At 37.2% G+C, this 25,062-nt stretch overlaps 2 protein-coding genes across 4 annotated transcripts in view; both read left to right on the top strand.

Annotated features, from left to right (window-relative positions):
* Positions 1–10,367, top strand: part of barc (RRM1_TatSF1_like and RRM2_TatSF1_like domain-containing protein barc) — a 60,519-nt gene extending 50,152 nt beyond the window's left edge. Inside the window, exons 4-7 of the mRNA XM_071596132.1 lie at positions 214–386; positions 3,181–3,367; positions 6,056–6,192; positions 8,422–10,367. Of these exons, the coding sequence (XP_071452233.1) occupies positions 214–386; positions 3,181–3,367; positions 6,056–6,192; positions 8,422–8,911 (987 nt within the window). The 3' untranslated portion in view covers positions 8,912–10,367. The remainder of the gene's footprint in view (positions 1–213; positions 387–3,180; positions 3,368–6,055; positions 6,193–8,421) is intronic.
* Positions 10,368–14,477: 4,110 nt separating this feature from the next.
* The window catches only part of Smox (Smad on X), a 91,568-nt gene continuing 80,983 nt past the window's right edge, over positions 14,478–25,062 (top strand). For all 3 annotated transcript variants that reach the window (XM_071596152.1, XM_071596151.1, XM_071596150.1), the window contains exon 1: positions 14,478–14,852. In XM_071596152.1, the coding sequence (XP_071452253.1) occupies positions 14,656–14,852 (197 nt within the window). In that variant the 5' untranslated portion in view covers positions 14,478–14,655. The remainder of the gene's footprint in view (positions 14,853–25,062) is intronic.

Below are 25,062 nucleotides of genomic sequence, written 5' to 3'. Positions count from 1 at the left end.
ATGCTCAAATCATCTGCATGTTATCTGATTTGTGCTCACATGTAGGTGCAGCGTAGTTAGATGATATGTCTGGTCACATGGTACAATTATTATTAATTTATAAATTTTAATCTTTAATTTTCAGTAAACATCTCTTATTCCTCATACTTCTCGTTAATTAGCTTATGGTCAAGAAAAATTGACCCAATGAAAGTAATTGCATTTGTTTTCCAGATAGAGTCCGTGGAATTAGCCCTGAATTTGCTTGATGGGTCTGATTTTAAAGGGAATAAGATTCATGTGGAACGTGCCAAGTTTCAAATGAAAGGGGATACATATGATGCTAATCTTAAACCTCGGAAAAAGCGCAAAAAGGACAAAGAGAAACTGAGGAAACAGCAAGAAAAGTAAGTAGCTGTGAATCAATAAATATTTATTTTGCAGCAAGCTTGTCCAGTTCATTCAGTGACGCATTTTCGTGAAGAACTATAGCGAAACCTTTTCAATGGATGAAATTATGTAATCCGTATCATTATGTGGTCAGGTACATATTAAGGTTGAATGCAATACAAATGGGCATACACATATGTTTTACATAATTTTTAATGTGGGATTAAATTTATTTTTTTCTCTTATCAACTGGAACCTCTTTATGGTTACAAAGATTTTTATGATTCCAGTTCAGGAAACTTCACACCCATTTTTTATGCATTTGTTCAAAATATTTTCATTACTCAAATTTTATTTTAAAATATACAGAGTTTTTGTCAAATTAACATTATAGCCATTGACTAAATTAATTGAAATTAAAAACTGTTTTTCTTTGGCAGGATTTTTATTATCATCGATAAATATAATATTTATTAAAAGACTGAAATTGAAGCCAAAATTCAGTAGGCTGAGTTTATAGGTATATTGGCAGCTTGATCATATATTGCTTAAGGAAATGTTCAATATTGGTATGTTTTGTTAGTTACAGTTCTTGATTTACACTTCTGCCAGAACAAATAAAGGTCAACAGGTCAAGGTTTGGGGTGTTTCTGTTAGAAAGAATTGAAACATTTGAGGATGTACGCCCATTAGAGTCATGTAGTTATGGATTAATATGAATGTGCTACAAGGTTTTTATAAGGTCAGCTCAAAAGGTGCTTCAAACCAAATGGGTTTTGGAACTCCTATTATTTTCTTGTGCCATAACATACCTGGACTAGATATGATTAAGTTCTGTAGATTCTTTGTTTTATTTAGTGCTGTTCATAAATTCTAGTTTATTGCTTTTCTTACTTAATCTGACTCTAGCCGAAGAACTTATTCTTCCCCATCTTCTGAAGGACATACATATTTGTATTTTCTTCCCATGTTATGTTTCATAAACCCTCTTCAAAACGATTAAGAACTAAAGAAAGTGCCAAAGCTATGTCTTGGTTACTTTGTTTGTGTTACATTCACAAGTTAATAGTGAGAGAGAGGTTGAGCGAGTGTCAAAGGAAAGGACTTATTTTATAATGCTATTCCGCGTGGCACCCTGCAAGTCCCTGCTAAAGTGTGTGGCAGGGCTTGATTACACATCAGGCATACAACATCAAAAGTAAAGTTTTTCTTAATTTTTTGTAGGATTATATTTCTGTAAAATAATCAAAATAAAGAAGATGATTATAACTATGGGTACATGCACTATGATATCTAAGTGATATACACATCTCTAATGCATATGAGAGGAGCTGTCAGTAACAAGGACAAAAACGGAGCCTGGATGAGTTAATGACAGCATATTAGGGTACTGATAATGAAAAAAATGTACTTTTACTCCCCTAGCACAGTTGCATGCGGTTAATCTGATCCCCCTATAATTAGTAGGAAAAATTACATTTTAAATCTATCTGTTCTGCACTTGATCTTTCTAATTGTATTGACATTTTCTCCCCTACCGTGTTTGATGGGGCTAATAATACAGTTTCAACATCATGGCTAAAGATACCTGCTTCCAATTCACACAAGAGATTTAATCTGTAATTTGACCTTCATTCTGTGAGCGATTCTGTATCTAGTTCCTCTAATAATTTAGATTCACTACTCAGTTTATCATGACAACATTTTGCAAATCTAGCTCCTATGCTGCTCACAATCTAATTTTATAATAATGTATAATTGTACATTGATATATAAATATCTTACTGGGATCTTAATGACTAACTGTGAATGTAAGTTTTGAAGGGCAATGAATAAATGTTTCATGTTGATTAGTATAGTGATCTCTGTTTCACTTTTCTTTAAATCTAAGTTTCTTTGTAACCTTAAGTTTTGTCAATTCAATGGCCTGGAATTATGTTCTGTGATTTGCACATTCTTGCCGACATTCAGTCATCTGTAATTTTTAGTTTGAGATTCCAGATATGTTAATAAGTGATTGCATACATGTACTCAACCACTAAGAATATGATTCCTGTTTAGCTGAAAACATATCTTTTGGAATTACTTTTATTATTATATATTTTACTTCATTTAAAAATCTCCGAGTTTATATTGGTGGAAGGTAAGAGTTCCACTGACTTTGGCTTTATATACTTCAGAAAATCTAAAATAGTTTTCATGTCAGAATACATACTTGATAGTATATTTTTGGCCTGCTGTTTGCTGTTTGGCCTGTTATTATTTTTGGCCTGCTGTAGTACTGCTCTATCATTTGAAGGCCAGTCAATTAATTTAATATCATAAATTGAATTAAGCTCACTGAAAGACATTTAGGCAAATCTGGAATTTAGGTGAAATTTATGCTATTCAACCAATTTTCCCTGCAGATGTCTCTCTGGGACTTGGCTCCTCCCATTGTGGCCGATCAATGATAGGTATTGTCTTTTGTAGCTATTCTTGGGTAAGAAATATTGCGGGCGAGAAAAAAGATTTTAGATCTTCAATTCATTTTTGCCATGATTTTGATGTTACATACACATGTTTTTTAAATGATTAAAAACACTGTTTAGGACGTGGAGGTCAATGTAAAAAGAGTTCACTGGTTTTCCTGTGATTTCAACGGTAAAAGATACATTCTCAAGAGCCTACTGAGTGAATTACAAATATTGCATTCACAGCAATGAGTCGGTTGAAAATATATGAATTTATAGGCGTGAAATTGTATGCACAAATCTACCTTCCAAAAAGAACAAGTTTTGTGGTTTTTGTACAATTTTCCTTTTTCTCCAGGCTGTTTGATTGGAGGCCCGATAAAATGCGAGGAGAGCGTCCTGGAAATGAACGCGTTGTTGTAATTAAGAACCTTTTTGAGTCTGGCCTCTTTGATAAGAATGCTGCCCTACTTTTGGAGTACCGGGAAGATCTCAGAGAAGAGTGCTCAAAATGTGGGAGACTGAAGAAGGTTGTCATCCATGATGTAAGTATCAGGGGGGCTGCAGAATGTTCTCCTCTCTCAGGTGTATATTCAAACAAACATTACATTTTCAAAACTTCTGAGGAGTTTTTTTTTCACAGTTGGGTCCGTCCATTGCAAGTAGTCAAACACTAGTTCCTTGATCATTTTTTTAAATTTATTTTTATGAGGGTAGGCTGAAAAATAATGCACGCATACTTGTAGGCCACAAACAAAATGACCTCCAGAAGCAATCCTGGTGGCATGTGGAAGTAAAATTCCCCCTCAACACACATTTGCAGGTTTGAGGTCGTTACATTCATCCAGTGTATTTTAAGAAGCGGAAGTATGGAGACTTGTTCTAATGCTATGTGAACGCGAGTTGAACAGCGTGCTGTTATCAAACTTTTAACTGCTGAATAAGTGACTCTTGTTGAGATTCATCAGAGTTTAAAGGCTGTTTATGGTGACGATGCTGTTGATAGGTCTACTGTAAATTAACGGGTTTTAAAATTTCATGATCGCAAGCCTGGAAAAGCCATAATTGTTGATGAAACATGCAGCAGAGGTCCAGTCCTCCGCCAGAGATGATAAGCATCGCAAACTCATTGAAGATTTGATTCAAAATGACAGGCAAATCACTCAAAAGCATATCGCAAACCATATTGGAATATCCAAGGAACGTGTCGGCTTCATTTTTGAACAATTGGGATACCGTAAAATCTGTGCACGATGGGTACCATGGCGTCCCACAGATGATAACAAACAAAACCTTCCTTCAATTGTTCCTGGCTCAACCTTGTGGAAATTCATTTTAATGAAATTAAGAAAGGACAGTGGAAAGTTACTTTGTATTCTTAATTTCATTAAAACCTTCCTTATTCCCCCGATCTTGCATATTGCAATTTTTATTTTTTCCTTAACTCAAGAGACACCTCAAGGGTAATCATTATACCTCGGACAATGAGGTGAAGGCAAAAATTCAGTAACAGCACTCTGTTTAACTCGCGTTGACGTAGCATTACAACATATCTCCATACTTCCGCTTCTCAAATACACTGGATGATGAAATAAGGACAATTTGCACTTTTCCACAGTTTATTTAACGTACGACACGTTTCAACTCATAGAGTCATCATCAGGTACAAGACCCGTCTTGTACCTGATGATGACTCTGTGAGTTGAAACGCGTCGTACGTTAAATAAACTGTGGAAAAGTGCAAATTGCCCTTATTTCATTATGATGAACTTCCACGACCTCAAGCCTGAATCTGTTGAACACTGGATGAATTCAATGACCTCAAACCTGTGCATGCATGTTGAGGTGAATGTTACTTGCACATGCCACCAGGAGTGCTTCTGAAGGTAATTATTTTTGTGGCCTACAAGCATGTGTGCATTAGTTTTCAGCCTACCCTCGTGTATCTTGCCATTCACAAGTGATTTTAATTTTTATATCGCGTAGCTGCAAATTTTGACTTATGCGGGTTTATAAGTGAAATGAATTTCTATGATCTGGTTTGCTCTATTTCCCTAAAAAGTACACCATTAGTTTTTTCACATTTTGTCCCATATTCTTCTTTTGTAAACATTATTTTGCTATTTGGCTTCTTAGTATAAGAAATTTTAAATTCAGCATCGTGACTGGAAAATATATCTTTTCTATTTTGAACAATTCTGCTTTTGAAATTTCACAGGCCTTACTGAAATATGATGCAGTGTAATCTTCATCTTGGGACAAAAGTTTTCTCTGGAAATTCAATTGTTTGGAAAGAAATGATCAGCATTTAACTCATAATGAAATGCATCAAAATGGGGAACCAAAATTTGTATTTAACAAAAATGCTAACCTAAAAACTTACTCCAATATGTGATCTGGTAAATGGTGACACACTTTTCAAGTTTGACTTAATTAAAAAATGGGAATCAACTTTAAAATAGTAATTAGCTAGGAGTGACAGTTGTCTTGTCAAAATGGTAAAAGAGAGACCACTTTTGGCCCCTGGGTAAAATAAATAGATTATTTTTTAAATATTGCTGAGGATATGAATCAGTATCATTTCAGGCTCCTAAAATCTGACAAGTTTTCCAATACCCTGAAATGTCATAAAATGGATGATTTCAGTCGAACCTATTGGTTAGTGATCTAGGGAGTGGTAAATGACATTATTCACTTCCACTCACCTCTAAAGCCATTCACCATGTGCCTATCAACTTCTTCCCAGGCTTTCTTTCACTGAATTTTTGAGCATTCAGCTTAACTAATGCACCCAGTAACAAAGATATTATTGAATACCAATTGATGAAGTCCAGTAAATCCCCATTAGTTCATAAACAATTCATTTGTGTGTTGAACTGTCCAAGGTGATGGAAAATTTGGACTTTCCTTTCAAAATATTTAATAATGTCTTTGTTGTGTAGTCATGTGAACAATCCTGACAACCAACTCAATTCATAATCTAAAATTTTTTGGTGAACACCTTTTATGTAATAGTTTTAATGAAGTTTATAACTGAAAGGAGATATTTTATTATTTCATAATACCAAAATCATACCTATACTCAATGATTCCAGATTATTTTTTAATTCATATGTCCTCCCCCCATCTAATATTAATTTATTTTGTTACTAAATTAAATGAGTAATAGAGATGGTAAACACACAAGCAATACCTATTAAAAATTGAAATCGATTATATCATTTGACTTCTAGCGCCACCCAGAAGGTGTTGCTCAAGTTTATTTTGATGATCCTGAAGAGGCTGATATATGTGTGAAGCTTTTAAATGGAAGATGGTTTGGTCAACGAAGGCTGGTTGCAGAAACTTGGGATGGCAAGACAAAATATAGGTTTGTTTTTTGGCTATACCTTTTTTCTCTTGAAATTTCAGATAAAACTATGGTCTATGACCAAGAAAATTGAGCAATACTTGGGAGAGAACTAAAAGAAGAGAATCAGATTAGGATTATGAATGTTTGGGAAGGATAGATCATAACTGCTTTTAGAGTTAAAGTTCTCCAGCAGAACCAAAGTTCAAACTCAACAAACCCATGTGTCATATAGCCATAGGAAAACCTGTTTCCTGGAGCATTGGCAACCCAATACTATCTCTTTTCTTAATTTACTCTGCATGGGATGATCAATGGACATTTGTGTCTCTGAAATTTTGACAGATATAATCTTTTCCAGTTGGGTAGCACCTTGAAAAAGTATAAAGTTTAAAAATTTCAAGCGATGCAATTCAATATAAAACACATTTCCCCTCCTCTCTTAGCTCCTAGTCTTGCCTCCCCCACTCCAATAAACTGGTTCCCCGCTACCTCTCCAGCCTTTTCCCACTTGAACACACTCACTTAACCACAGGCAGTACTTCATTACTATTGTCTTTCCCGTTGTCTAACTCTCACTCTTGTTGATGGTCATCTTGTTGACCGAAATATTGGTATTGATTGGCACCTTACAAAATCACAGCCAATAGTTCCCTCCCTCTTCTTTGGGTAATACCTGCATTGTGTTGGTGAATAGTTTCTTTCCGCGGATTATGATGACAAAAATTATGTTCTGTGGGCTGGAAAAAAGATAATACTTTAATGCAATGTATAATGCCTGAATTTTTTCATCTGTAGAATTTATTAACCAGGATTTTCCTCATCTGGGATAGTAATTTTATTTACATTCTTGATAATTGCAAGTCTACTGAACCAGGGTCTCATTTTGTCTCAAAATGTAATGTTATGCAGGTATGTGATCTAAAATGTTGATCATTAGTCATAACCTTTGAGGGTTTCATTTTTATCAAATATTTTTATAAAGACCAGGGATATTAAAACTCTTCTTGGTTACTTCATAGTGGCTTCTTACTTCATTAGTGATTTCTAATAATGTGATGAAATGCTATGCCTAAGGTAAAAACCATTGGGTGCATTCAAATGAATGAACCTTTTCTGTACAAAGTAGTGGGTAGAGCATTGGGTTACAGATCTCACACTCTGACATTATATTCTGGGTGATACCTTTTGACACGTTCCCCTAAAATCCAAGTAATTCAATTTTTTTATAATGTTGGAAACCAAATGGTGGGACAAGAAAAGAAACCACCACCCTATCCTTAATGGGTGAATTTCCCATATCTAAAGGATTATTTCAGGATTATCTCACCCTAGCCTATCAAAACCAGCCATCTGTTTGTGTACTGAAATGAAAACAATAACCCAGACAAGTCATGATTCATATTCTATAAAGTATCGGGCAAGTTCATCCAAAAGCATACTAGTGTGATTTTCTGGTTACCAAAGCTTAATAGAAAACCCTTGTGGATCACGAGAAGTAACTGAACACCTTATACTGTAGGGCCCAGTTTTATAATATATCATAAAATTCAATTATTAGTTAATGTGGACGTACACTTCACCCAGAGATTACCCACTGGTCTGATTTGTTAAACAAGTAAGACTACTCCTAAGTTTGAGCATTCAAACCATAGTAACACCATCTTTCAGTAGCTAAGAAATTTAACAATCAATTTTGAACTTAACTGGCAATCATAAGCCTGAGTTTTGGTTTTCACTGGAGGTGTAATATAACTTTCGTTTTCATGAGATTTTATAATATCCAGCCTTAATGTATGAAGTTCAGAATCCTTTGGGCTAAGTTCAAGGTTACCTCTACTCACATCAAGCAAAATCAATCTGCGAGTTGATTACTTTAGGAGTACATACACATGCTCGCTCATTTTTCAGTTTTTCATTCCTGTAGTTTTGAAGTAATACACTAGTTTAATAAGACACTGGAGGAATTCCTATTGAATTTGTATCTTCTTCCAGGTGACCCAATGTAAGAATATTTATTAAATTAACAATTTTAATATATTGTCCTGTCCTGTGTCTCACTAAATTAAGTACATTCATTATTATTGTATTATTAGGAAAGAATTTGCGCAAAAAAATGATCCGCACGATGATGAAATGAGCCTCAGAATGCTTGTGGTACATGAGGATTGTTCTGCATGAGGAATTCACTTAACAGAAAAGGTTTAGGGTTTCCCTTCCTCTTTTCAACCTGTATTTTTGTGCCAATAGAATTGAGGAGACCGAAGAAGAGAAGGAGAAAAGGTTACAGAACTGGGCCAAGTTCCTTGAGACTGGGGAAGGTGGGCCAGGTGGAAAAGATGGCGATGATGATGCTTCTGCTGCAACTACTGATGCTCCTTCCAGCAAAGTCAGCACTCCTGTCATTGCAGCTGTAACTGAAGATAAGACAGGTGAAGCCAACATCAGTGTTGCGATTGAGAAAGGGATTGATCCTGCATGCTCCAATCGTGCGGAGAATGAAGGAGGTGGTACCCCTGGTGGGAAGGAGGAGAACTGTGGTACTGACCCTTTGGGCAATTCTGACATTGAGTCAGAACCCTGCCATTCTAATTATGGACATTCCAAGGTGAAAAAATTAGGTGATAGTGGTGGAGGTGATGTCTTTGTTTGTCATGAAGAGGATGACAATGAAAACAAAGAAGTACCTGAGGATGAAGGAGAAACAGATAGCAACCCTGAGGGTGATTCTGATGACTGAAATGATTACCCTGACACTAAATTGAAAATTTTCTTAATTTGGGCACTAGGGATAACATCATTTTAGTGAAAATCATAATTGATATCATAATGCAATTATTTGATGAGTTACATTGATTGTCTTGATCGAGTTTTGGCTAATTTTTAGGAGAAAAATTGCAGAGCTAAAAGTCTCTATAAAGTATTAGCAGCATGAAAGACTGATAAAATTACAGAAGTACTGATTGAAAATGAATAAAATTTCTAATTCAAACAAGTCTCATCATATACATATTTTACTGCTCTTGGGATTTATTATATTTATGAAAAACACATTTACCAATAATTCCCTTCTTTGTAAAAGAAAAATTTTGCCTAAAGATTCTATATATCTTGTGGTTCCTACAGGAATACAGCAAATGAAGAGCATTAGGTTAGTGGTTGCCTCAAATCTTAAAAATTATTGCTTAATTTATGGATATACATACTAAAAACTGCAATGTTATGATTTCAGTTATTTAAAGGAGAATGTGGAAAATTAAATTTCTGGTCTTTGAGTAACATATGATCCATTATTATTGCTTCAACAGCAATATTTCTAAAAGAATACAAAGATTAATGGACTTGCTTGGACTTAAATGGCAGTAACACTGTCAGAATATTGGGTTCACTTTCGTACTGCTGACTGAAAATTCCTGTAGTTAAAACTGAGAAGTCAACATGAAATTAACTCAGTGTCCTGAGTTCTTCATGATAATGTATTCTCTACCAGCTTGTAGGAAACCCACATATTAGCCAAGTTATTGGTATTTTTAATTGTTGTCATCTTTAATGTATAGTTGCTAGACTGTTATCAATTGTAACTGCCTCTATTTTTAAATACTAGATATACTTCTGACCTTAAATAATAATGTATCCAGAGTGAACAAGCAGGTATATGTTGAATAATAATTTAAAATTTACTACATATATGAAAAACTTTAAAGTGTTATCAAAAGTATTTTCATTGTACTTTTTGGATTTTCTTTACTTAAAGTTCACTTGAGTGATTTTGATTAATAAACACGTTAGTTTTAACCTGATCTTCCACCAGGGATTATAAATGACCAATGTTGATATTTGTTACTTTTAAAACCATTACTATCAATAGTATGCATCTGCATAATTATATTTGTACCAGAACTTTTGTATTAACAAACTCTTGTTGTTATATTTTATTTACTTAATTATTTCCCATTTGTATTTCAAATGGAAACCCATTTTGCGATCTTTACTTACTCATAACTTAAGGAAACGTGTAAACTGTAATTAAGTACAATGATTTTGAATGCTAAATCGATGCGCACAATTTTTGAGCTTGTGGAACTGTGCAATTAAGTAAATGTACAAGCTTGGTGCCAAGGATGATAATTTTTTGTCATCTGGCGTGTCGAATCTGTTGTAAAAGAAAAAAAATTACAAGTTTCTTTCAGTGACCATATTTAGATTACAATTGAGTTTGGATAATCTCAATAATGGGAACCAAGGCAACTTCAGATAACTGAATATTTAGGTGGTACAGAATGGCCGTTCAGTGTTCATAAATAATCGAAGAAACGTCCATTTTGATGTCTTGCAGCAGTTTATTGTATATTCAATGAAAATGTTGAAACCAAGAAGCATTCAAGTACAGTATGTACATTTCATAACAATCTATTAATCACCTTTTATACTGTTAATGGCTCTTGTTTGTTGTGTTAATGAGGAACTGTGTATCAGCTCTACTTTCATCCACAAGCAACATAATTTTCCTCCATAAACATGCAAAAGTATACCCCTATTATAGAGGTTAACCAAGGAAAAGTTGCAATTGCCTACATCTCCCCCAACCAATCAATTTGTTTTAAAAGATTATTATGAGTGTTAGAGGTTACTTATATGCCCAAAATCTTGTGTGAAGTAAAGAGTATGCAGTACAATTTTATCACTCACAGGAAGAGGAACTCACTTCCCTATAAGGTGCATGTAAATCATGGACTGTAAGTTATCAATCAAAATTTTGGAATTCTTTCATGTTCTCATGGACCTGGATGGTAATCTCAATCATTCTTAAATGAAAAATCTTTGCCTTCTTTAGTGCATCGAAGTCAAGAAAACAAACCTTTCTTTCTAAATGCACATCCTCAAATTTTGTACATCCAGAGTGTCCCTCATGGGTCTTCAACATTTGAGCACAAATGCTTCGGTTTGTGCATCAAATGGTCTGAATTATAATCTTAAAAGATATGGCCGTTAAAATATTTACCAGTTTCCTGAAGTCTCTGAAACATCAACAAATTCAATCAAAATTCATTATATTTGTCAAATTTCTCATGATAAGCCCCTATTACAAAAATTCCTTAAATAGGAAAAGTGCCCACAAATGGCCAAATGGTATATATCTCCTGAGGAACGGTGCCAGCTCATTTATGCCAATGGCTAGTTGAATCCTTTCAAAATTCTGGCAATGTGTATGGGTCAAATCTCCTTTAATTCCAGCTTCTAGCCCTCCTTGGCAGCAATGGCCAGGGGAAACTATTTTAACCTATCTCTATGAAGGGGTTTTAAAGAGATTCTGTGTAGCTGGAGATAAGAAGACAAGTGGAAAAAGGGCATATCCTTAATGACATTGTTTTTCAAAGATATTCCCCACTGATGATCACTCTCTCTTTTAAGAAAATGCCTTATGACCGCGAGGATGATGCCGATGCTTTGAAACTAGTTGTACCGAATAAAATTGAGTGGAAAGATACATTGGTATTTTTACTTCAGGAATAGCTGTTTCCAAAATTTGGTCATTCACTATTAGCATACATTTTCAAGTAAGATACTCTTTTAAGATAAAATGAGTGTAAGTACTCTTTTTTTTTCAACTGAGCGAAATAAAAATAATTTCTTAGAATTTTTTCATATATTTCATAAAAATATATTCGCTAAAGATATTTTTTTTATTCTTAACTAACCTTGTTAATAGCTATTTCCACCAGTATGTGTTTGGGCTTTCCCAATGGGTGCATGGACAATGCCTTGAGTGAACACTCAAATTACATTTAAGATCAAAGGAAATGCCAGGTTGAAGTAATTTTAAAGACCAACGAGTAGTTCCAACCAGGCAGGGTCAACATAACTATTCTGAAAACAATGCAGGCCTGGTAAAAACGACATGAAGATTTTTTTAAGTTCCAAATATTTATCTAAAATGAGGAAAGTTTACGAAAGCTATTTTTTTGTCTGACATACCGCTAGAGAATCACACCTAAATCTCCGGCCGGTTCAACAGCTAAATTCCAAATGGTACCTAACGATGATTTCTGACTCCCTTTCCCACGTATTTTCAAATGGTCATAAATACCCCCAGTAACGACCTTCAACATTTGGCCGCATAGGAGCGTCATTGTTCCTTTGTCTGTAGAGTCCCCTGGAGGCTAAGTTAAGAATTCGAAAGGCCTAAGGAGGTTACTGTCGCGGCATTTTCCGCTGTTTCTTTGAATTCGTCAAAAGTAAACAGTTGTGTGTTTAACTGTTGACTTAAACTGTGGCGCAATATGCTTAATCACGATTACTTTGTGACACTGCGCGTTTGGTAATTTGTCAGAGCATGTTGTTTAATTAAAGCTTTCGGAACTTCTTGGTAAGTATCCTTCTGAATCTGGCCAAGGCGCTCGGCAGGAAATTGAGGGAGCCAGTTCGGATACGGATCGAGATCAATCAATTTTTACTCTTATCAAATACTCACAGATTTTTGCATATCAGTTAGTTACTGAAGTTTACGGGACTCTCTGTATAACAAATTTACAGTATTTACCTCTTTGCTACCCCGGCTCAAAGTTATCCATTCCACCGAAGGTGAATTTTACAAAATATAGTCATATCGACCCCCTCCCTAAGAAGAGATTTTAGTTACTTTTTGTGAAAAATTCTTTCACAAACATTTTAAACCCATGTATGGTTTTAATATGTCTTATTAGAACCCTGTGCTTATTATTAAACTAATATTTATCCAAGTATTTTTAGTATTTCAATCCTAGGATTGGTTTACTGCTGCACATCTTCCCATTCTACTGTATTTTGAATGCAAGATAAGGCTGTATATTGTAGGGAGAATAATGCGGTTATTTCTCTAAGTATACGTGCGTGAATCTGGAAAAATGCTGCATTCGCTTAATCATAATATCTGTCATTATTTTCAAGTTGATCGGAATGGCCGGAAATGGTAATCAGAGGTTAGGAACACAATTACGGCTTTAAAAATCATGACGCCAAATCGGCCTGTCCGAATAATTTCCTTACACTGTCTTTCCTCTGCTTTACCTAATATTTCTATTTGAACTACTGCTTACTAATTACTCCCTTTCGAGTCTAATCGCTCCAACTTTCGTACAGTCATTAATTTCGAATGCGAAAATTTTGGTCACACTATCATTAGGCAGTTGAACAGGTAGCTTCCGGCTATGAATGCATCAACGTTAACACCCGGCCTTCTTGAACAAATGATAAACAGTTGCCATGTTGCTGTCTCTGGCCCCTATTCAATCGGCCATAGGTTTAAAATGTCAGCTATAGATAATATAAGGAAGATTTGAAAATTTTTGATAAATGTTAAGTTGCGTAATACTTTCACCGAGCTGTAAAGAACCACATGAACAAACCCAGGTGTCCTCTAAGAGATTTTCGGCAACAAAAGATCCCGGCGGAGGCTCTACGCTGGGATATTTCTTAGTTGAATCGTCTTTATGAAGGCCATTTCTTAAAAAATGAAGACCTTTTGAAAATTGAGTTGCTGAATTATCCGCCGGCCTCGGCCCAAGTTCGACATCTCACCGTCTGTGTAGTCTGCTGGTTAACTGGAAGCACAGACCAGCTGGTGATGAGCTGGAGTGGAAGAATATCAGGGGCATAGGAGGTCGCTGGTCCGGAAAATATGACTGGACCGCGAAGGAAGACGACTGACATTCAAGGCACCGATTCGATGTAGATAGTCGGTACGGTTATCCTTGTCGCAGACAAGGACACATATGTACCAAAAATATAGGTAAAATCATTTATAAAAGCATAATTAAAATGCAATACTTGCAATTTGTCATATTTCTAGCCATTTAAAGGCATATTATCATAGCTGAGAGGAAAAACGTTGAAATTATGCTTGCTTATTATATCTTACTATACCCAGTCCATCATAATACATTTGGTAATAAAAAAATAGTTATTTAATAATTGATTTCATTCATGAATTACAGCGACAAACGGAAACACAGAAAAACGAATATTAAAAAATCTCAAGTGATCTATTTTAAATGAATATTTTTGGCGGGAATTTTGCTGTGTTGGTTAACCTGCTTTTGCCATGCCGACACATGCTGCCATCATACGACGATATTACAAAACAAAATTCTCTGCGCAGTAATATTAATTTATTGTATTTACTTAAAAGAAAGCCAAACAATCTATATTTAGAGTGAAATAAGACTTTTTTATTCATTATTTAATTTTTAGCTACTCGTGTAACAATTTTTTTGCGGTATTTTTACGTTTTTCTGATGCAGACAAGAAACTATATTTTTAGCAGCAGAATACTGTCTGGCACGTCTGTAAAGTGGCAACATGTCGTCCAAAGTTGTCGCATGAGTTGTGGCGAAAGACTGATGATGTCTGTTGATACTTGAGAGGAGCTGAATCTTTTAGATGAGGCACGTTGTGTTAATAATAGAGTAGACTTCTAAGTCCGAAAGACTGGCGATTCATGTAGCTATGACGTCTATGCTTCCGTTTACACCCCCGATCGTGAAACGACTGCTAGGTTGGAAGAAAGGTGAGGGCGAAGACAAGTGGAGTGAAAAAGCTGTGAAAAGCTTAGTGAAAAAATTGAAGAAAACCGGCGGATTGGACGAACTCGAAAAAGCCATCACCACTCAAGATTCCAGTACCAAGTGTATTACTATCCCAAGGTAAGTTTTCTTTCCCGCTATGCTCATAGTATGTAGTGTTAATTGTGTTTTGCCATTTATTTGCCAAAAAACAAACCTGCTAGTAGATGTTTGGAAGATTTTCCGTATTTTGTGCTCATTATAATACATGTCCTTGATATTTTGCACCCTCAAAAATACGATTCATTGTTATGAAAACTGAAGCGTAATTTTCTAAGCGCTTTGGGATAAGCCATTTAAAATGTATAAATAAAATGCCAAATATTTGTGCACACTACATGTTTCATATCAAATGAATCTGTGCGTTTCAATGTCATTGATTAATTTTACTGTGTTGATCAAAACAAAGATTGGTGCACGTGCGATTTATTGTATACATCTACTGAGATGAGGAGGTATGGGTTCACGAGGTCAAGGACAGGCTTTATAATAGATGTTGGAAGAGAATACGTATGACAATTATCGAATTCATTCGGCTGCAAAATATGTTTTCCACCTTCGCGAATGCCCTTTGTTTTGGTTCCCAGTTTATATCCATCTTAGCAAAAATTTGAATTAAAGTATTTTCGAGAACAGCAGCAGTACTGCGTTTCGTAAATTTCGCACTCCTGTCGCTCGTCGCGAATCCATGCGGAATCGACGATTTTGTTTCCACGGTCGACTTTTTTTTCACGGGCGCGTGTATGCGGATTTCTGGTGACGCGCGCGACGACGGAGGAACGGAAGGTTTAGTGGGTTTGGGAGTAGGAGGACAAGAGACGAAGGGGGCGGAGGGGTGGTGACGGCGGCGGCGGAAGAGGCATACGGAGAGAGGGAGAAATGAGACCCTTGCGAATCTCAGGGCCGACCGGTCTCCTTCCGTCCGGCGAAGGGGGGAACGGGAAATATTATCACGGGGTAAGGTACCCATTTGTTAAATCTGTGAAACGTTTCTTGTCTGATATTTGTTAAGAATGATACTTTTTTGTTTGAATTACAAAATCATGAATAGATTGCGGATTTAATTTGTTTTTCGTCTTTTTGTCACGGTTTTTTCCATTCCCGCCTTTTCAATATGGCGTAATTATATTGTTGTCTCGTTTATTTCAGTAAAAATGTTGATAATTCCCGAAGACGTAGTTATGGAAAACAGTAACAGGTTATGGGACAAAGGCGTTCAGTACAATTTGCGAAAGGACATTATTTTTCCCGGTGCTGATGACAAAGTAGTCCTGGACAAGTTGATTTTGCTCTTCCAATCTTAGGAAGTACGACGGATGCGAGCTCAGCGACGGATACGATCTTTTTCTGCAATCGACTCTAGTGACGACCTCTAGATCGATGACAAATATTGAGGAACTTAATGGTCACGGCAGTAATGGGAGTTTGGAAGTTCTCAATGAGGATGAACCTCACGTTAGCACTTAGGGACATAACCACAAATGGAGCATCCATGAGTGAGAGGAGCGGGCTGCGAAACTTTGACCAAAATATGTCCGAGCATTCTGCGGCAGCATCAGATTCAAGCCGCTATCAACACCACGTCAAGAAAAGTTGCATTGGATTAATTACAAGAGGTGCATGAGGGAAGATGCATGGATCATGCCGTTGAACTAACCATTAGATTTCTCGATTTGAAGCAGAATCTCACCTCCAATGAGGAATATGTGGGTTATGTCTCCTTGACGCGTCAATAATCCGGAAGATATCCGAGTCATAGGGTTGTTTCATTTTAATGAATGGGGTCAACGATTCGCATCTGGAGCTTATGTCACTACTGGATGCTGGGAAGATATTTCCAGCTCCAGATGAAGGCATTGCATGAGCGGAGGAACCTGATGCAAAATAACCAGCATGTTGCCAGAAACATAAGGTTGGGCCTCTGTGAAGATGAAGATTAAGTTATAGTGCTTTTTTGTGCAGAATCATGAGATAAGAAACCAGAATGACCTAGTTGAAATTTGGTGGAATAGTTTCAAGTCAAAGTGGTTCACCCCAAAAGTACTCCTCTTTTGAATGCTGCCTTATTTTCAAATGCCATTAAAAATTACTGCATAATTGACTCCTGAGCATTGTACCATACAACCTCCAACAGGGACATTGTAATTACATTTGTGAATTAAAGAGGTGGTGGGATTGAAATGGCTGATAATACCAAAGATTTTGCCGGAAGGATTGGGAAATACTAGTGTCAGCATACAATTTTAATGAGATATTTTTAAATGTCATTTGCGTTCCTGTATTAAGTGCAAACTTACCTAATGCCTATGACTTAAGGAAGTCACCTTTTGATGTCCATAAAAATGCAAGAATTACACAGTATAAAAATTGTTGTTTTTTGTAACTGTTTAATAATAGCGATGTTTTTATTCTTGTTCTACATCAAGCCATGCAAGAACAAAATTATGATTACAGTTATTTACAACAGTTTTGTCACAGCAAAACTCCTGTGCATCATTGTACATGTAATTTATGTACTAATTTTTGCAAAGAAAATAGAATTTAATGCATCTATAAATAATACATAAACAAGCAAAGACGTTGGTAGTTTGGCATAAGAAATTAAGTAAAAACATACTCATCACATGTTACAAGCTCTTGTGATATGGTTTCAAGACAGAGTACTCAGTTTAAGGATGACCGTAGATGCTTACAAAGTACATATTTAAATCACTTTGCAGTTGATGATTGTCCATGTGTACATTCTCCTTTTTCTGGCTATAGACAGTTAGTGTCTAATATAAGTAAATGCAATTCAGAGTTGATCTAATTTTGTTAAACTGATGCACCATCGGTCCAGGAGAGATTACTGCCTGTGACTGCAACTAGATTTTAGATACAGATGGAGTTTGTAATTTCATCCCTGATGACAGTAATATTGAACACTACTTTCAATAGTAGTGGCGTGAGTTACACAGTAATGATTACTGCTCAGTTATGAGAAAATTTGGATTTACAGATATTAGGAAAGATAATATTTATGAGGTTGATCAGGAGCCACTGTGAGCTTTTGCAAATGGAGGCAAGAAGCTGTCAAATTCTGCGGTATAGTGGATGGATTTCTGAATTTTAAAGGAACACACCCTGGTCTGGTAGATGGTATAGGTTACCTTAAAATTGGCAATTGGAAAAATATTTAGGTAGTTTCCTTGGAAAGAAATTTCAATGTAAGAAGAAAAAAATGGTCAAATCTATTGGATCTTATGCACAGTGAAATATCAGACCTAGGGGATCGATCATCAATCAGGAGTTTGAAGTACTAGCTGACATTTATTGGTGAATGAAGTCACAAGATTTTGTTTGGTTTCATGATAACACAAAAAGGTGATTGCACTGAGTACAAGGCTTTTGCTTGAAATTACTCTGTCATGGTTTTCTCAGAACAAACAATTGAGGCAAGTACTGCAGAAAAAATTGCTACCTACCTGAAAGTATGGAATCAAACAAAATAACCAATTGACACTCCTCTGAGAAATGGATTATTGATGCAAATGTGCTTCATACTTGATGAAAAGGCAAGATGTCTTATCCTTTGTTTCCGCTGGCTTGGGTAGTATTTCTAGGTAGAGGCCATGAATACAATGATTCTTTTGAAAAATTGTCGGTTCACAGCTGCTGCAGAGGGAGCATTGCCTGAAGATGTACGGACTAGTGAAACGGCTAGATGTCAGCTGTTTAATAGTTCTTGGCATTTCTATTCTGTTGCAAGATGGTAAAAAGTTTGGCAAAAGATCAGCATAATATATCAACATGGCTTTTCAGGAGGTATTAGGGAAGACTTGCATTAAAGATAACCCCAAAAAAATGGTTCATTGAGAGGAGTGTTGTGGTCATTGAAGACTTGCCAAACCAGTCGGGTACTTCAAATGGGACTCTATGCACTCCTGTGGAAGCTTTCAGCAGTGAGCAGCCTTTTGACAGGTGCTTCCATGGGTGGAGTTAGAGAAATGGGAATCAAAAATTGAGAGACCCCAACCAATTAATAGAATAGTGAGTCAAAATCATGATGTAATGAAAGCATTTCTGACCAAGAGAATGCAAAGAGAACAAAATAAGTATTCAAAAAGGGAGATAATCAGCAGGAGTGACGACTTCAAATATGTTCCCTTTCATATTATGATAGCTCCAGAAGTTCCTTAAAATATGATGGGAGATGTTGAGACAAAACAACAAGGCTCAGTAGAAATTTTCTGTAGATGAGGAGTTGAAGTCACCCTCAGAAAGTGATACACAGATATTAGATCAACCAAAGAATGAAAATGTGATCAAATGTAAGTGGATATTCAAGGTGAAACATGGGGGAATAGATCTCACAATCACATGGTTAGTCTGATAGTCCGGGGATTTTCCCAAAAAATATGGGATTGATTTTGTTGACATTTTTTCTCCAGTTGTGAGATGACTGTCTTCAGTGAGGCTTCTCTTTGGGTTGGGCTGCCCCATTGCCTCTGGCGCTTGACAATGACGCTTAGAGATATCACTGGAGAATTTATAAATGGTCATTTGCAGGAGATTTTCTTGGGACAGTCAGTGAGTTCATAAAATCCTGGCAAAGGCGGCAAACTAAAGCTGAAGAAGACTGCAAATATCTAAATGTATATGCATTTCTTATGGATGCCGAGTTTATTAATCGTAAATGTGATGTGTGTCAAGAAAAGGAGGAATTTACTGCTGTTTGTTCGCATGTTCATGATGCATATATATTTAAAAACAGCGAAGAAAAAACTGAATAGCTTAGATATTAGTACAAACTGAAAAATGAAATATTTAGCAGAGATCGGTGTGCCTACCTCTACAAGTGCTCAGTGACTGAGAAGGCTGGGAGTGATTACGCTGGACCAGGCAAAATACTACCTTGATCAAAAATTTCCCGGAATTTATTCAGAAAATTAAAAATACAAGTTTATTCATCTAAATCTATATTGTCCCCTTCAAAGTAATCCCCATCGACTGCAACACACTTATGCCAGCGCTTGATCCAATCCTCGAAACATTTTTTATATTCGGTTTTCGGTATGTCCATCAGTGCTTCCTGCGATTTTTCCATTACTTCCTCTCGGCTGCTAAAACGCGTTCCCCGTAATGGTTTTTTAACTCGATTGAACAGAAAGAAGTCACAGGGAGCCAAATCAGGTGAATTCGGTGGCTGTTGGATGGTATTTGTTGCATTTCTCGTCAAAAAATTACGAATAATGATAGCACTGTGCGACGGTGCGTTATCATGGTGCAAAATCCACGAGTTTTCTGCCCACATTTCTGGTCTCTTTCGGCGAATTGCTTCACGCAAACGTCTCATAACGCCCAAATAATACTCTTTGTTTACTGTCTGGCCTTCTGGCAAAAATTCATGATGCACTACACCGTTGTAATCCATGAAAACCGTCAGCATTGCCTTCTTTTTTGACTGAAAACGACGTGGTTTTTTTGGTCTCGGCTCATTTGGTGAACGCCATTCACTTGCCTGATGTCTGGATTGCGTGTCGTACTCATAAACCCACGTCTCGTCTCCAGTAATGATCCTTTTGATGAATGTGGGATCGGATTCAGCCTCGCAAATCGTCTTTTGCGACGTCAACACGGTCTCTTTTTTGCATGAAATTGAGGTCTTTTGGAACCAACTTTGCTGCTACACGACGGAAACCCAAATCATTAACCACAATGTCTTGGGCGGATCCATAGGCAATGTTCAAATTCCAAAGAAACTGCGGGAGATGCCGCAACAGTAACTTTTAACGGAGTCATCCGCTAATGTGCATTTCAATGCTACAATTTCAGAGCTTAAAAATCATTCGCCTTGACTGGGACACGTCCCAGTCAAGGCGAATGATTTTTAAGCTCTGAAATTGTAGCATTGCAATGTTCAAGTCCTCCGCTATTTCTCTGATGGTTAATTTGCGGTTATTGACCAACATTTCTTTTACTTTATCAATTTTTTCACCGACTTTCGATGTCGATGGTCTGCCACTGCGTTCATCATCTTCGATTGACTCACGACCACTTCTGAACCGCTCGTGCCACTGGTAAACGACCGTTTTTTTTTAGAGAATCGTTGCCGAAACACTTTTCCAACATTTCCAACGTCCGTGCGCCACTAAATCCGTTTTTTACGCAAAATTTAATACAAGTTCGTTGTTGCAAATTTAAATCCATTTCTGCAATTGTAAAAAATCGCCAACACACACAGAGATAGATGTACTCTTGGCTACGTAACTTTTGCAAATGTCAAGTTATGACACTAAGATTTAAAGGGAATATCAACAACAGATGTACCAAATTAACAAAAAAAAACAGAACTCAAATCGGAACGATGGGAGCGCCACACGGTGGTTATTCCGGGAACTTTTTGATCAAGGTAGTATGATGAAAAATACTAGAGAATCATGGATGCAGTATTGGACGCCTGTTAGTACCCCCTGGCTGTCACACTAAGAATGGCTGACCATTTTCTCAAAATCTAGTGGGAGCTCTGGTGCACATGGCAGTTTATGCTGGAAGTGATATTAGCCATGATACTAGTTCGAGTAATAGCTGCCATAGTACTGAGAATTGTATGTGTGTGAAAAGATATTGTATGTGTGTGAAAAGGGGAAAAGGTTGGTGTCTGATATTTAAAAAGGGTATTTGATGACGGCAGGTTGTTACTTATGCTGATGCAAGTTGGGAATCATCTGAAACCAAAAACTGTTCGTACTAAACTTATGTGGTAGAATTTTAGCAACGGCCTGTCAATTTGACCTCCAGGAAATAAAATTTTGTGTGCCTTAAGGTCAACAGACATTGTATAGCTATGTATGCCGCACGTAAATATATAATGCGTGTTAAAGGGTGTCACAAATCAATTTTGTTGCTTCATGATAATAAGGGAGATCTCTCCTGTGTTCCTGATGTATGTGGGTGATGTGATATCCAAAAGACGGACTGGAATGAACAAATGAAATGCGTGCTGCTGTACACAAAATCATTATCTGAGAGTAAACTGTGACCTCAAGAACTGAAATGATCTAGATTCGAGCTGTAAAATCTGAAAGAAATTAATTGTGATCTGTTATGCGTAAAAACATGCATTTCATTTCATGAATGATTTACATCTTAAATTGATAACGGGTGTCGTATGTTTTTTCATCGTTTTGTGAAGTTATTTATTTCATTCTCGTCTATTCAACGCAGTGTAGTGAAATGCTGTCACGTTCATGTCAGGAAAAACTATTGAGATATCCTTGTTATTTATTTATTCGTTAAAGTTGATCATCACTTTCAGCGGTAATCTCGACTGCAAACCCCTTAGTTTCGCGTAATCCGCTCCTGCCGGACGTTTCGGAATGGAACACGTCGCATAGTTTCCGCCATCCCCTCCCCATTCCGTTCTAAAACATAACGGATCATCTATGGACCTCGCTGGGTCCGAGCGTAGCTATGCGTGCATCGGTGTTACGGGATGGACACGAGGAGAGGGGAAAAGAAAGAGAGGAGGGCGGAGAAGGGAACTCTAGAAGGGAGGGATACGTGGGCAGACGAGGGGAAGAGGCGTCGGGAGCCGACTGGAGGGGAAGGAGAAACCGACGTTGTGGAGTGGGGTGTGAAGGGAGAGAAAGAGAAGAGGAGAGTTCGAGTGTGTGTGTGTGTGCACGCGCTTGCGTGAAAGACTTGCAGAAATAATGAAATGAGAATGACTGACTGAGGAAGAAAGAAACCGGTTTCAGGTCCGAGGAGGCCCTGAATTTGCACGCATCGCCTCTCCATAATTTCCCGTCTTCTTCCTCCTCCTATCCTTTCCCGTTCCCACCTTTCTCCCGACCTCCGTTCTCCCATTTTCTCTCCCACCTCCTCCTCAGCCTGCTCCTCTCCTCGTCCTCCCCTCACCCACTCACTCCCCCCTCGCCAATCGAGAAGACGGCTGGAGGGTATATCAACAACGCATGCTTTCTTCTCGTCGTGGTTCGAACGGCCGCCGCAGCGGCATCTTTTTCGAGTCCCTCCCTCTGCCCCTCTACGCTGATTTCTCCAAAGACGCCCGTGTGAAAATGGGCGAAATTGCGATTTTTTTTTGGCGGAGCGCTGCGCGATCCTCTGGAATTCCGGGCTGCTCCGGGCCAATGAAAGAAAAAAACCCATCTAGAGGGTTAGTAACGGATGGGGTTTTCCGTTCCCCTCCGTCCATCGTCTGGTCGTTTCTCTCCTGCATTCGTGATGTCTGTGGGCGTTCGTGAAATGCGAACCGAGGGCCCAGTTAGGGCGGCGCGAAAGCGGAAACTGTTCCACCTTCTCCGTTTGTGAATTCTTCCCGCGCGGGTCTTTCCGATGACACTATTTGGTTTCAATATTCCCAAATTTCCAGGTCGTTCACTTTGCCCACCCTCCCTACAAGAATGGTCCTGAGGTGCGGCTGGTCTCGCCCCAACTCCTTCCGGGCGGCTTCTTCCTTCTTCCCCACCTACGACGCGGTTTTTGGTCCCACGGCGTCTGTTAGTATTCCATCGCCCCGCTGTCACGTGCTCGGTCACTTAAAAGCTTCGTTTTTTTCCCCTGGAGACCGAAATAAGTGTTTATGGACCCGGCGTTTCCTCCTTTAACACGAGGGACTTCCGCATGGGCATATTTATCCCTCCCATTTTAGCGGGGCTTCCGCGAAGCGTAATAAACAGTGGTGTGCAAGGTTCACTTGAGATCGCCTTCAGTGTACGTACTCACCGCATAAAAAGGAATCATAGCAATGACCCTTCACTGCCATTGATACGATAGTAATATCTCTCAGCAGCAAGGGGTGTAGAAATCAAAGCCCTAAGTATCCATATTTGAGTTGAGGTTGCTGATTCTCCCTAATTTTCCGGTTGGTTCTCGGACTTCGACAAATGGTATCATGAAATTCTCCAGATTACCAGTCTGAGGTCTTTACTCAAAAATACACTGTGTTACGAAATGTGTATTGTTAAATCAAGAAAATATTAACTTGTTTTCTTAAAATGACTTCACTTTCATGATGATATAGAGAGGATTTCGAACCAGCATCCAAACAACATTTACTTCTACCTCCAGAATCACCGATTTGCTTTGTTAACTGTCTTAGCTCAAATGAGTGTTTCGAAGGAAACGTTGAACAAATTATTTACATCATAACTATTTCTCATGGAAATAATTTTTCGCAAAATGTATGTATTTTGTCAATATTTCATTAATTTTGCAGTGTCCCCAACCAGAAGGCTAATAAAGGAAACTGTGGCTAGGGTCTCAATTCTATTGTGCTTCCTATGAAAATGAAATTTACCAATGTGTTGTGATGGTTAATTAGTATTTTACTCAGGGAAGGAGGTCTTTTCACCCAGAAAATATTATTTAAAGTTATATCGATTCCATATCTTGCCTTTTCTTTTTTGTTTTCACTTTGTGGAATAGGGTAGAGCATTCTTCTGCAATAAAACAATTTTTTTAACCATTTAGTGGAAAAATGGGAGGCAGTGAGATATCATCTAACAAAATTGGGTTTTTCACATTTATTACTGAACTGAATTAGCCCCAGTGCTCTTAGAATATTCCTCAACCTAATATTGTCTTCCAGAAATTTTAGAATTTTCATTTGCCAAGGAAATCTTCTTCAGAATATTCTCTTATTTAAACAACAGGTTTTGCTTACTTACAACTTCATAATGGATTAAGAGATGAGTCCATAAAATGAAAATATTTGGCAGCTGCAAATGAAAATTTATATTTTTTATTTATAAATAAGGATGAATTGTTTATGACCACAGTTAAATAAATGCCACAAGTAATGAAATTCTTTTTTTTAGACTTAAACTGATATAACTTAAATCAGCATTCACACCTATTTATCTATCTACATGGTACCGAGTAAGCCACTGTTAGGATGTGTTGCAGAATGTGATTGCACACCAGGCCTTAAACAGCAAAAATTGTTTTTCTTAAATTTTGTTTACAATATATGAAAAAATATAGTATTATAAAGTAATTCCAATGGTTCTGATCATGATAACTAAAGGTGCATGCAATACGGTATAATAAGTGAGGAACTCTTCTCTACACATGAGAGAGGAGCTGTTAGTAACAAGAAAGGCAATATTTAAGGCTACATGAGATAATAAGAAAATAGTAGGCTACTTAGACTGGAAAAAGAAATATACTTTTCTAACCTAGTGCAGTTGTATACAGTTATTCTAATCCCTTATTTTTCATGGTAAAAATGACATCTTAAATCTATTCTACACATTAATATCTCTAGCATCATGATCTCACATACTGT

Source organism: Hetaerina americana, unplaced genomic scaffold, assembly GCF_022747635.1.
Source record: "Hetaerina americana unplaced genomic scaffold, ioHetAmer1.1.p SCAF_76, whole genome shotgun sequence".
NCBI classification, from domain to species: Eukaryota; Metazoa; Arthropoda; class Insecta; order Odonata; family Calopterygidae; genus Hetaerina; species Hetaerina americana.
Note: the sequence above shows the minus strand (reverse complement) of the source record. Positions and strands in the feature narration are given on the sequence as shown.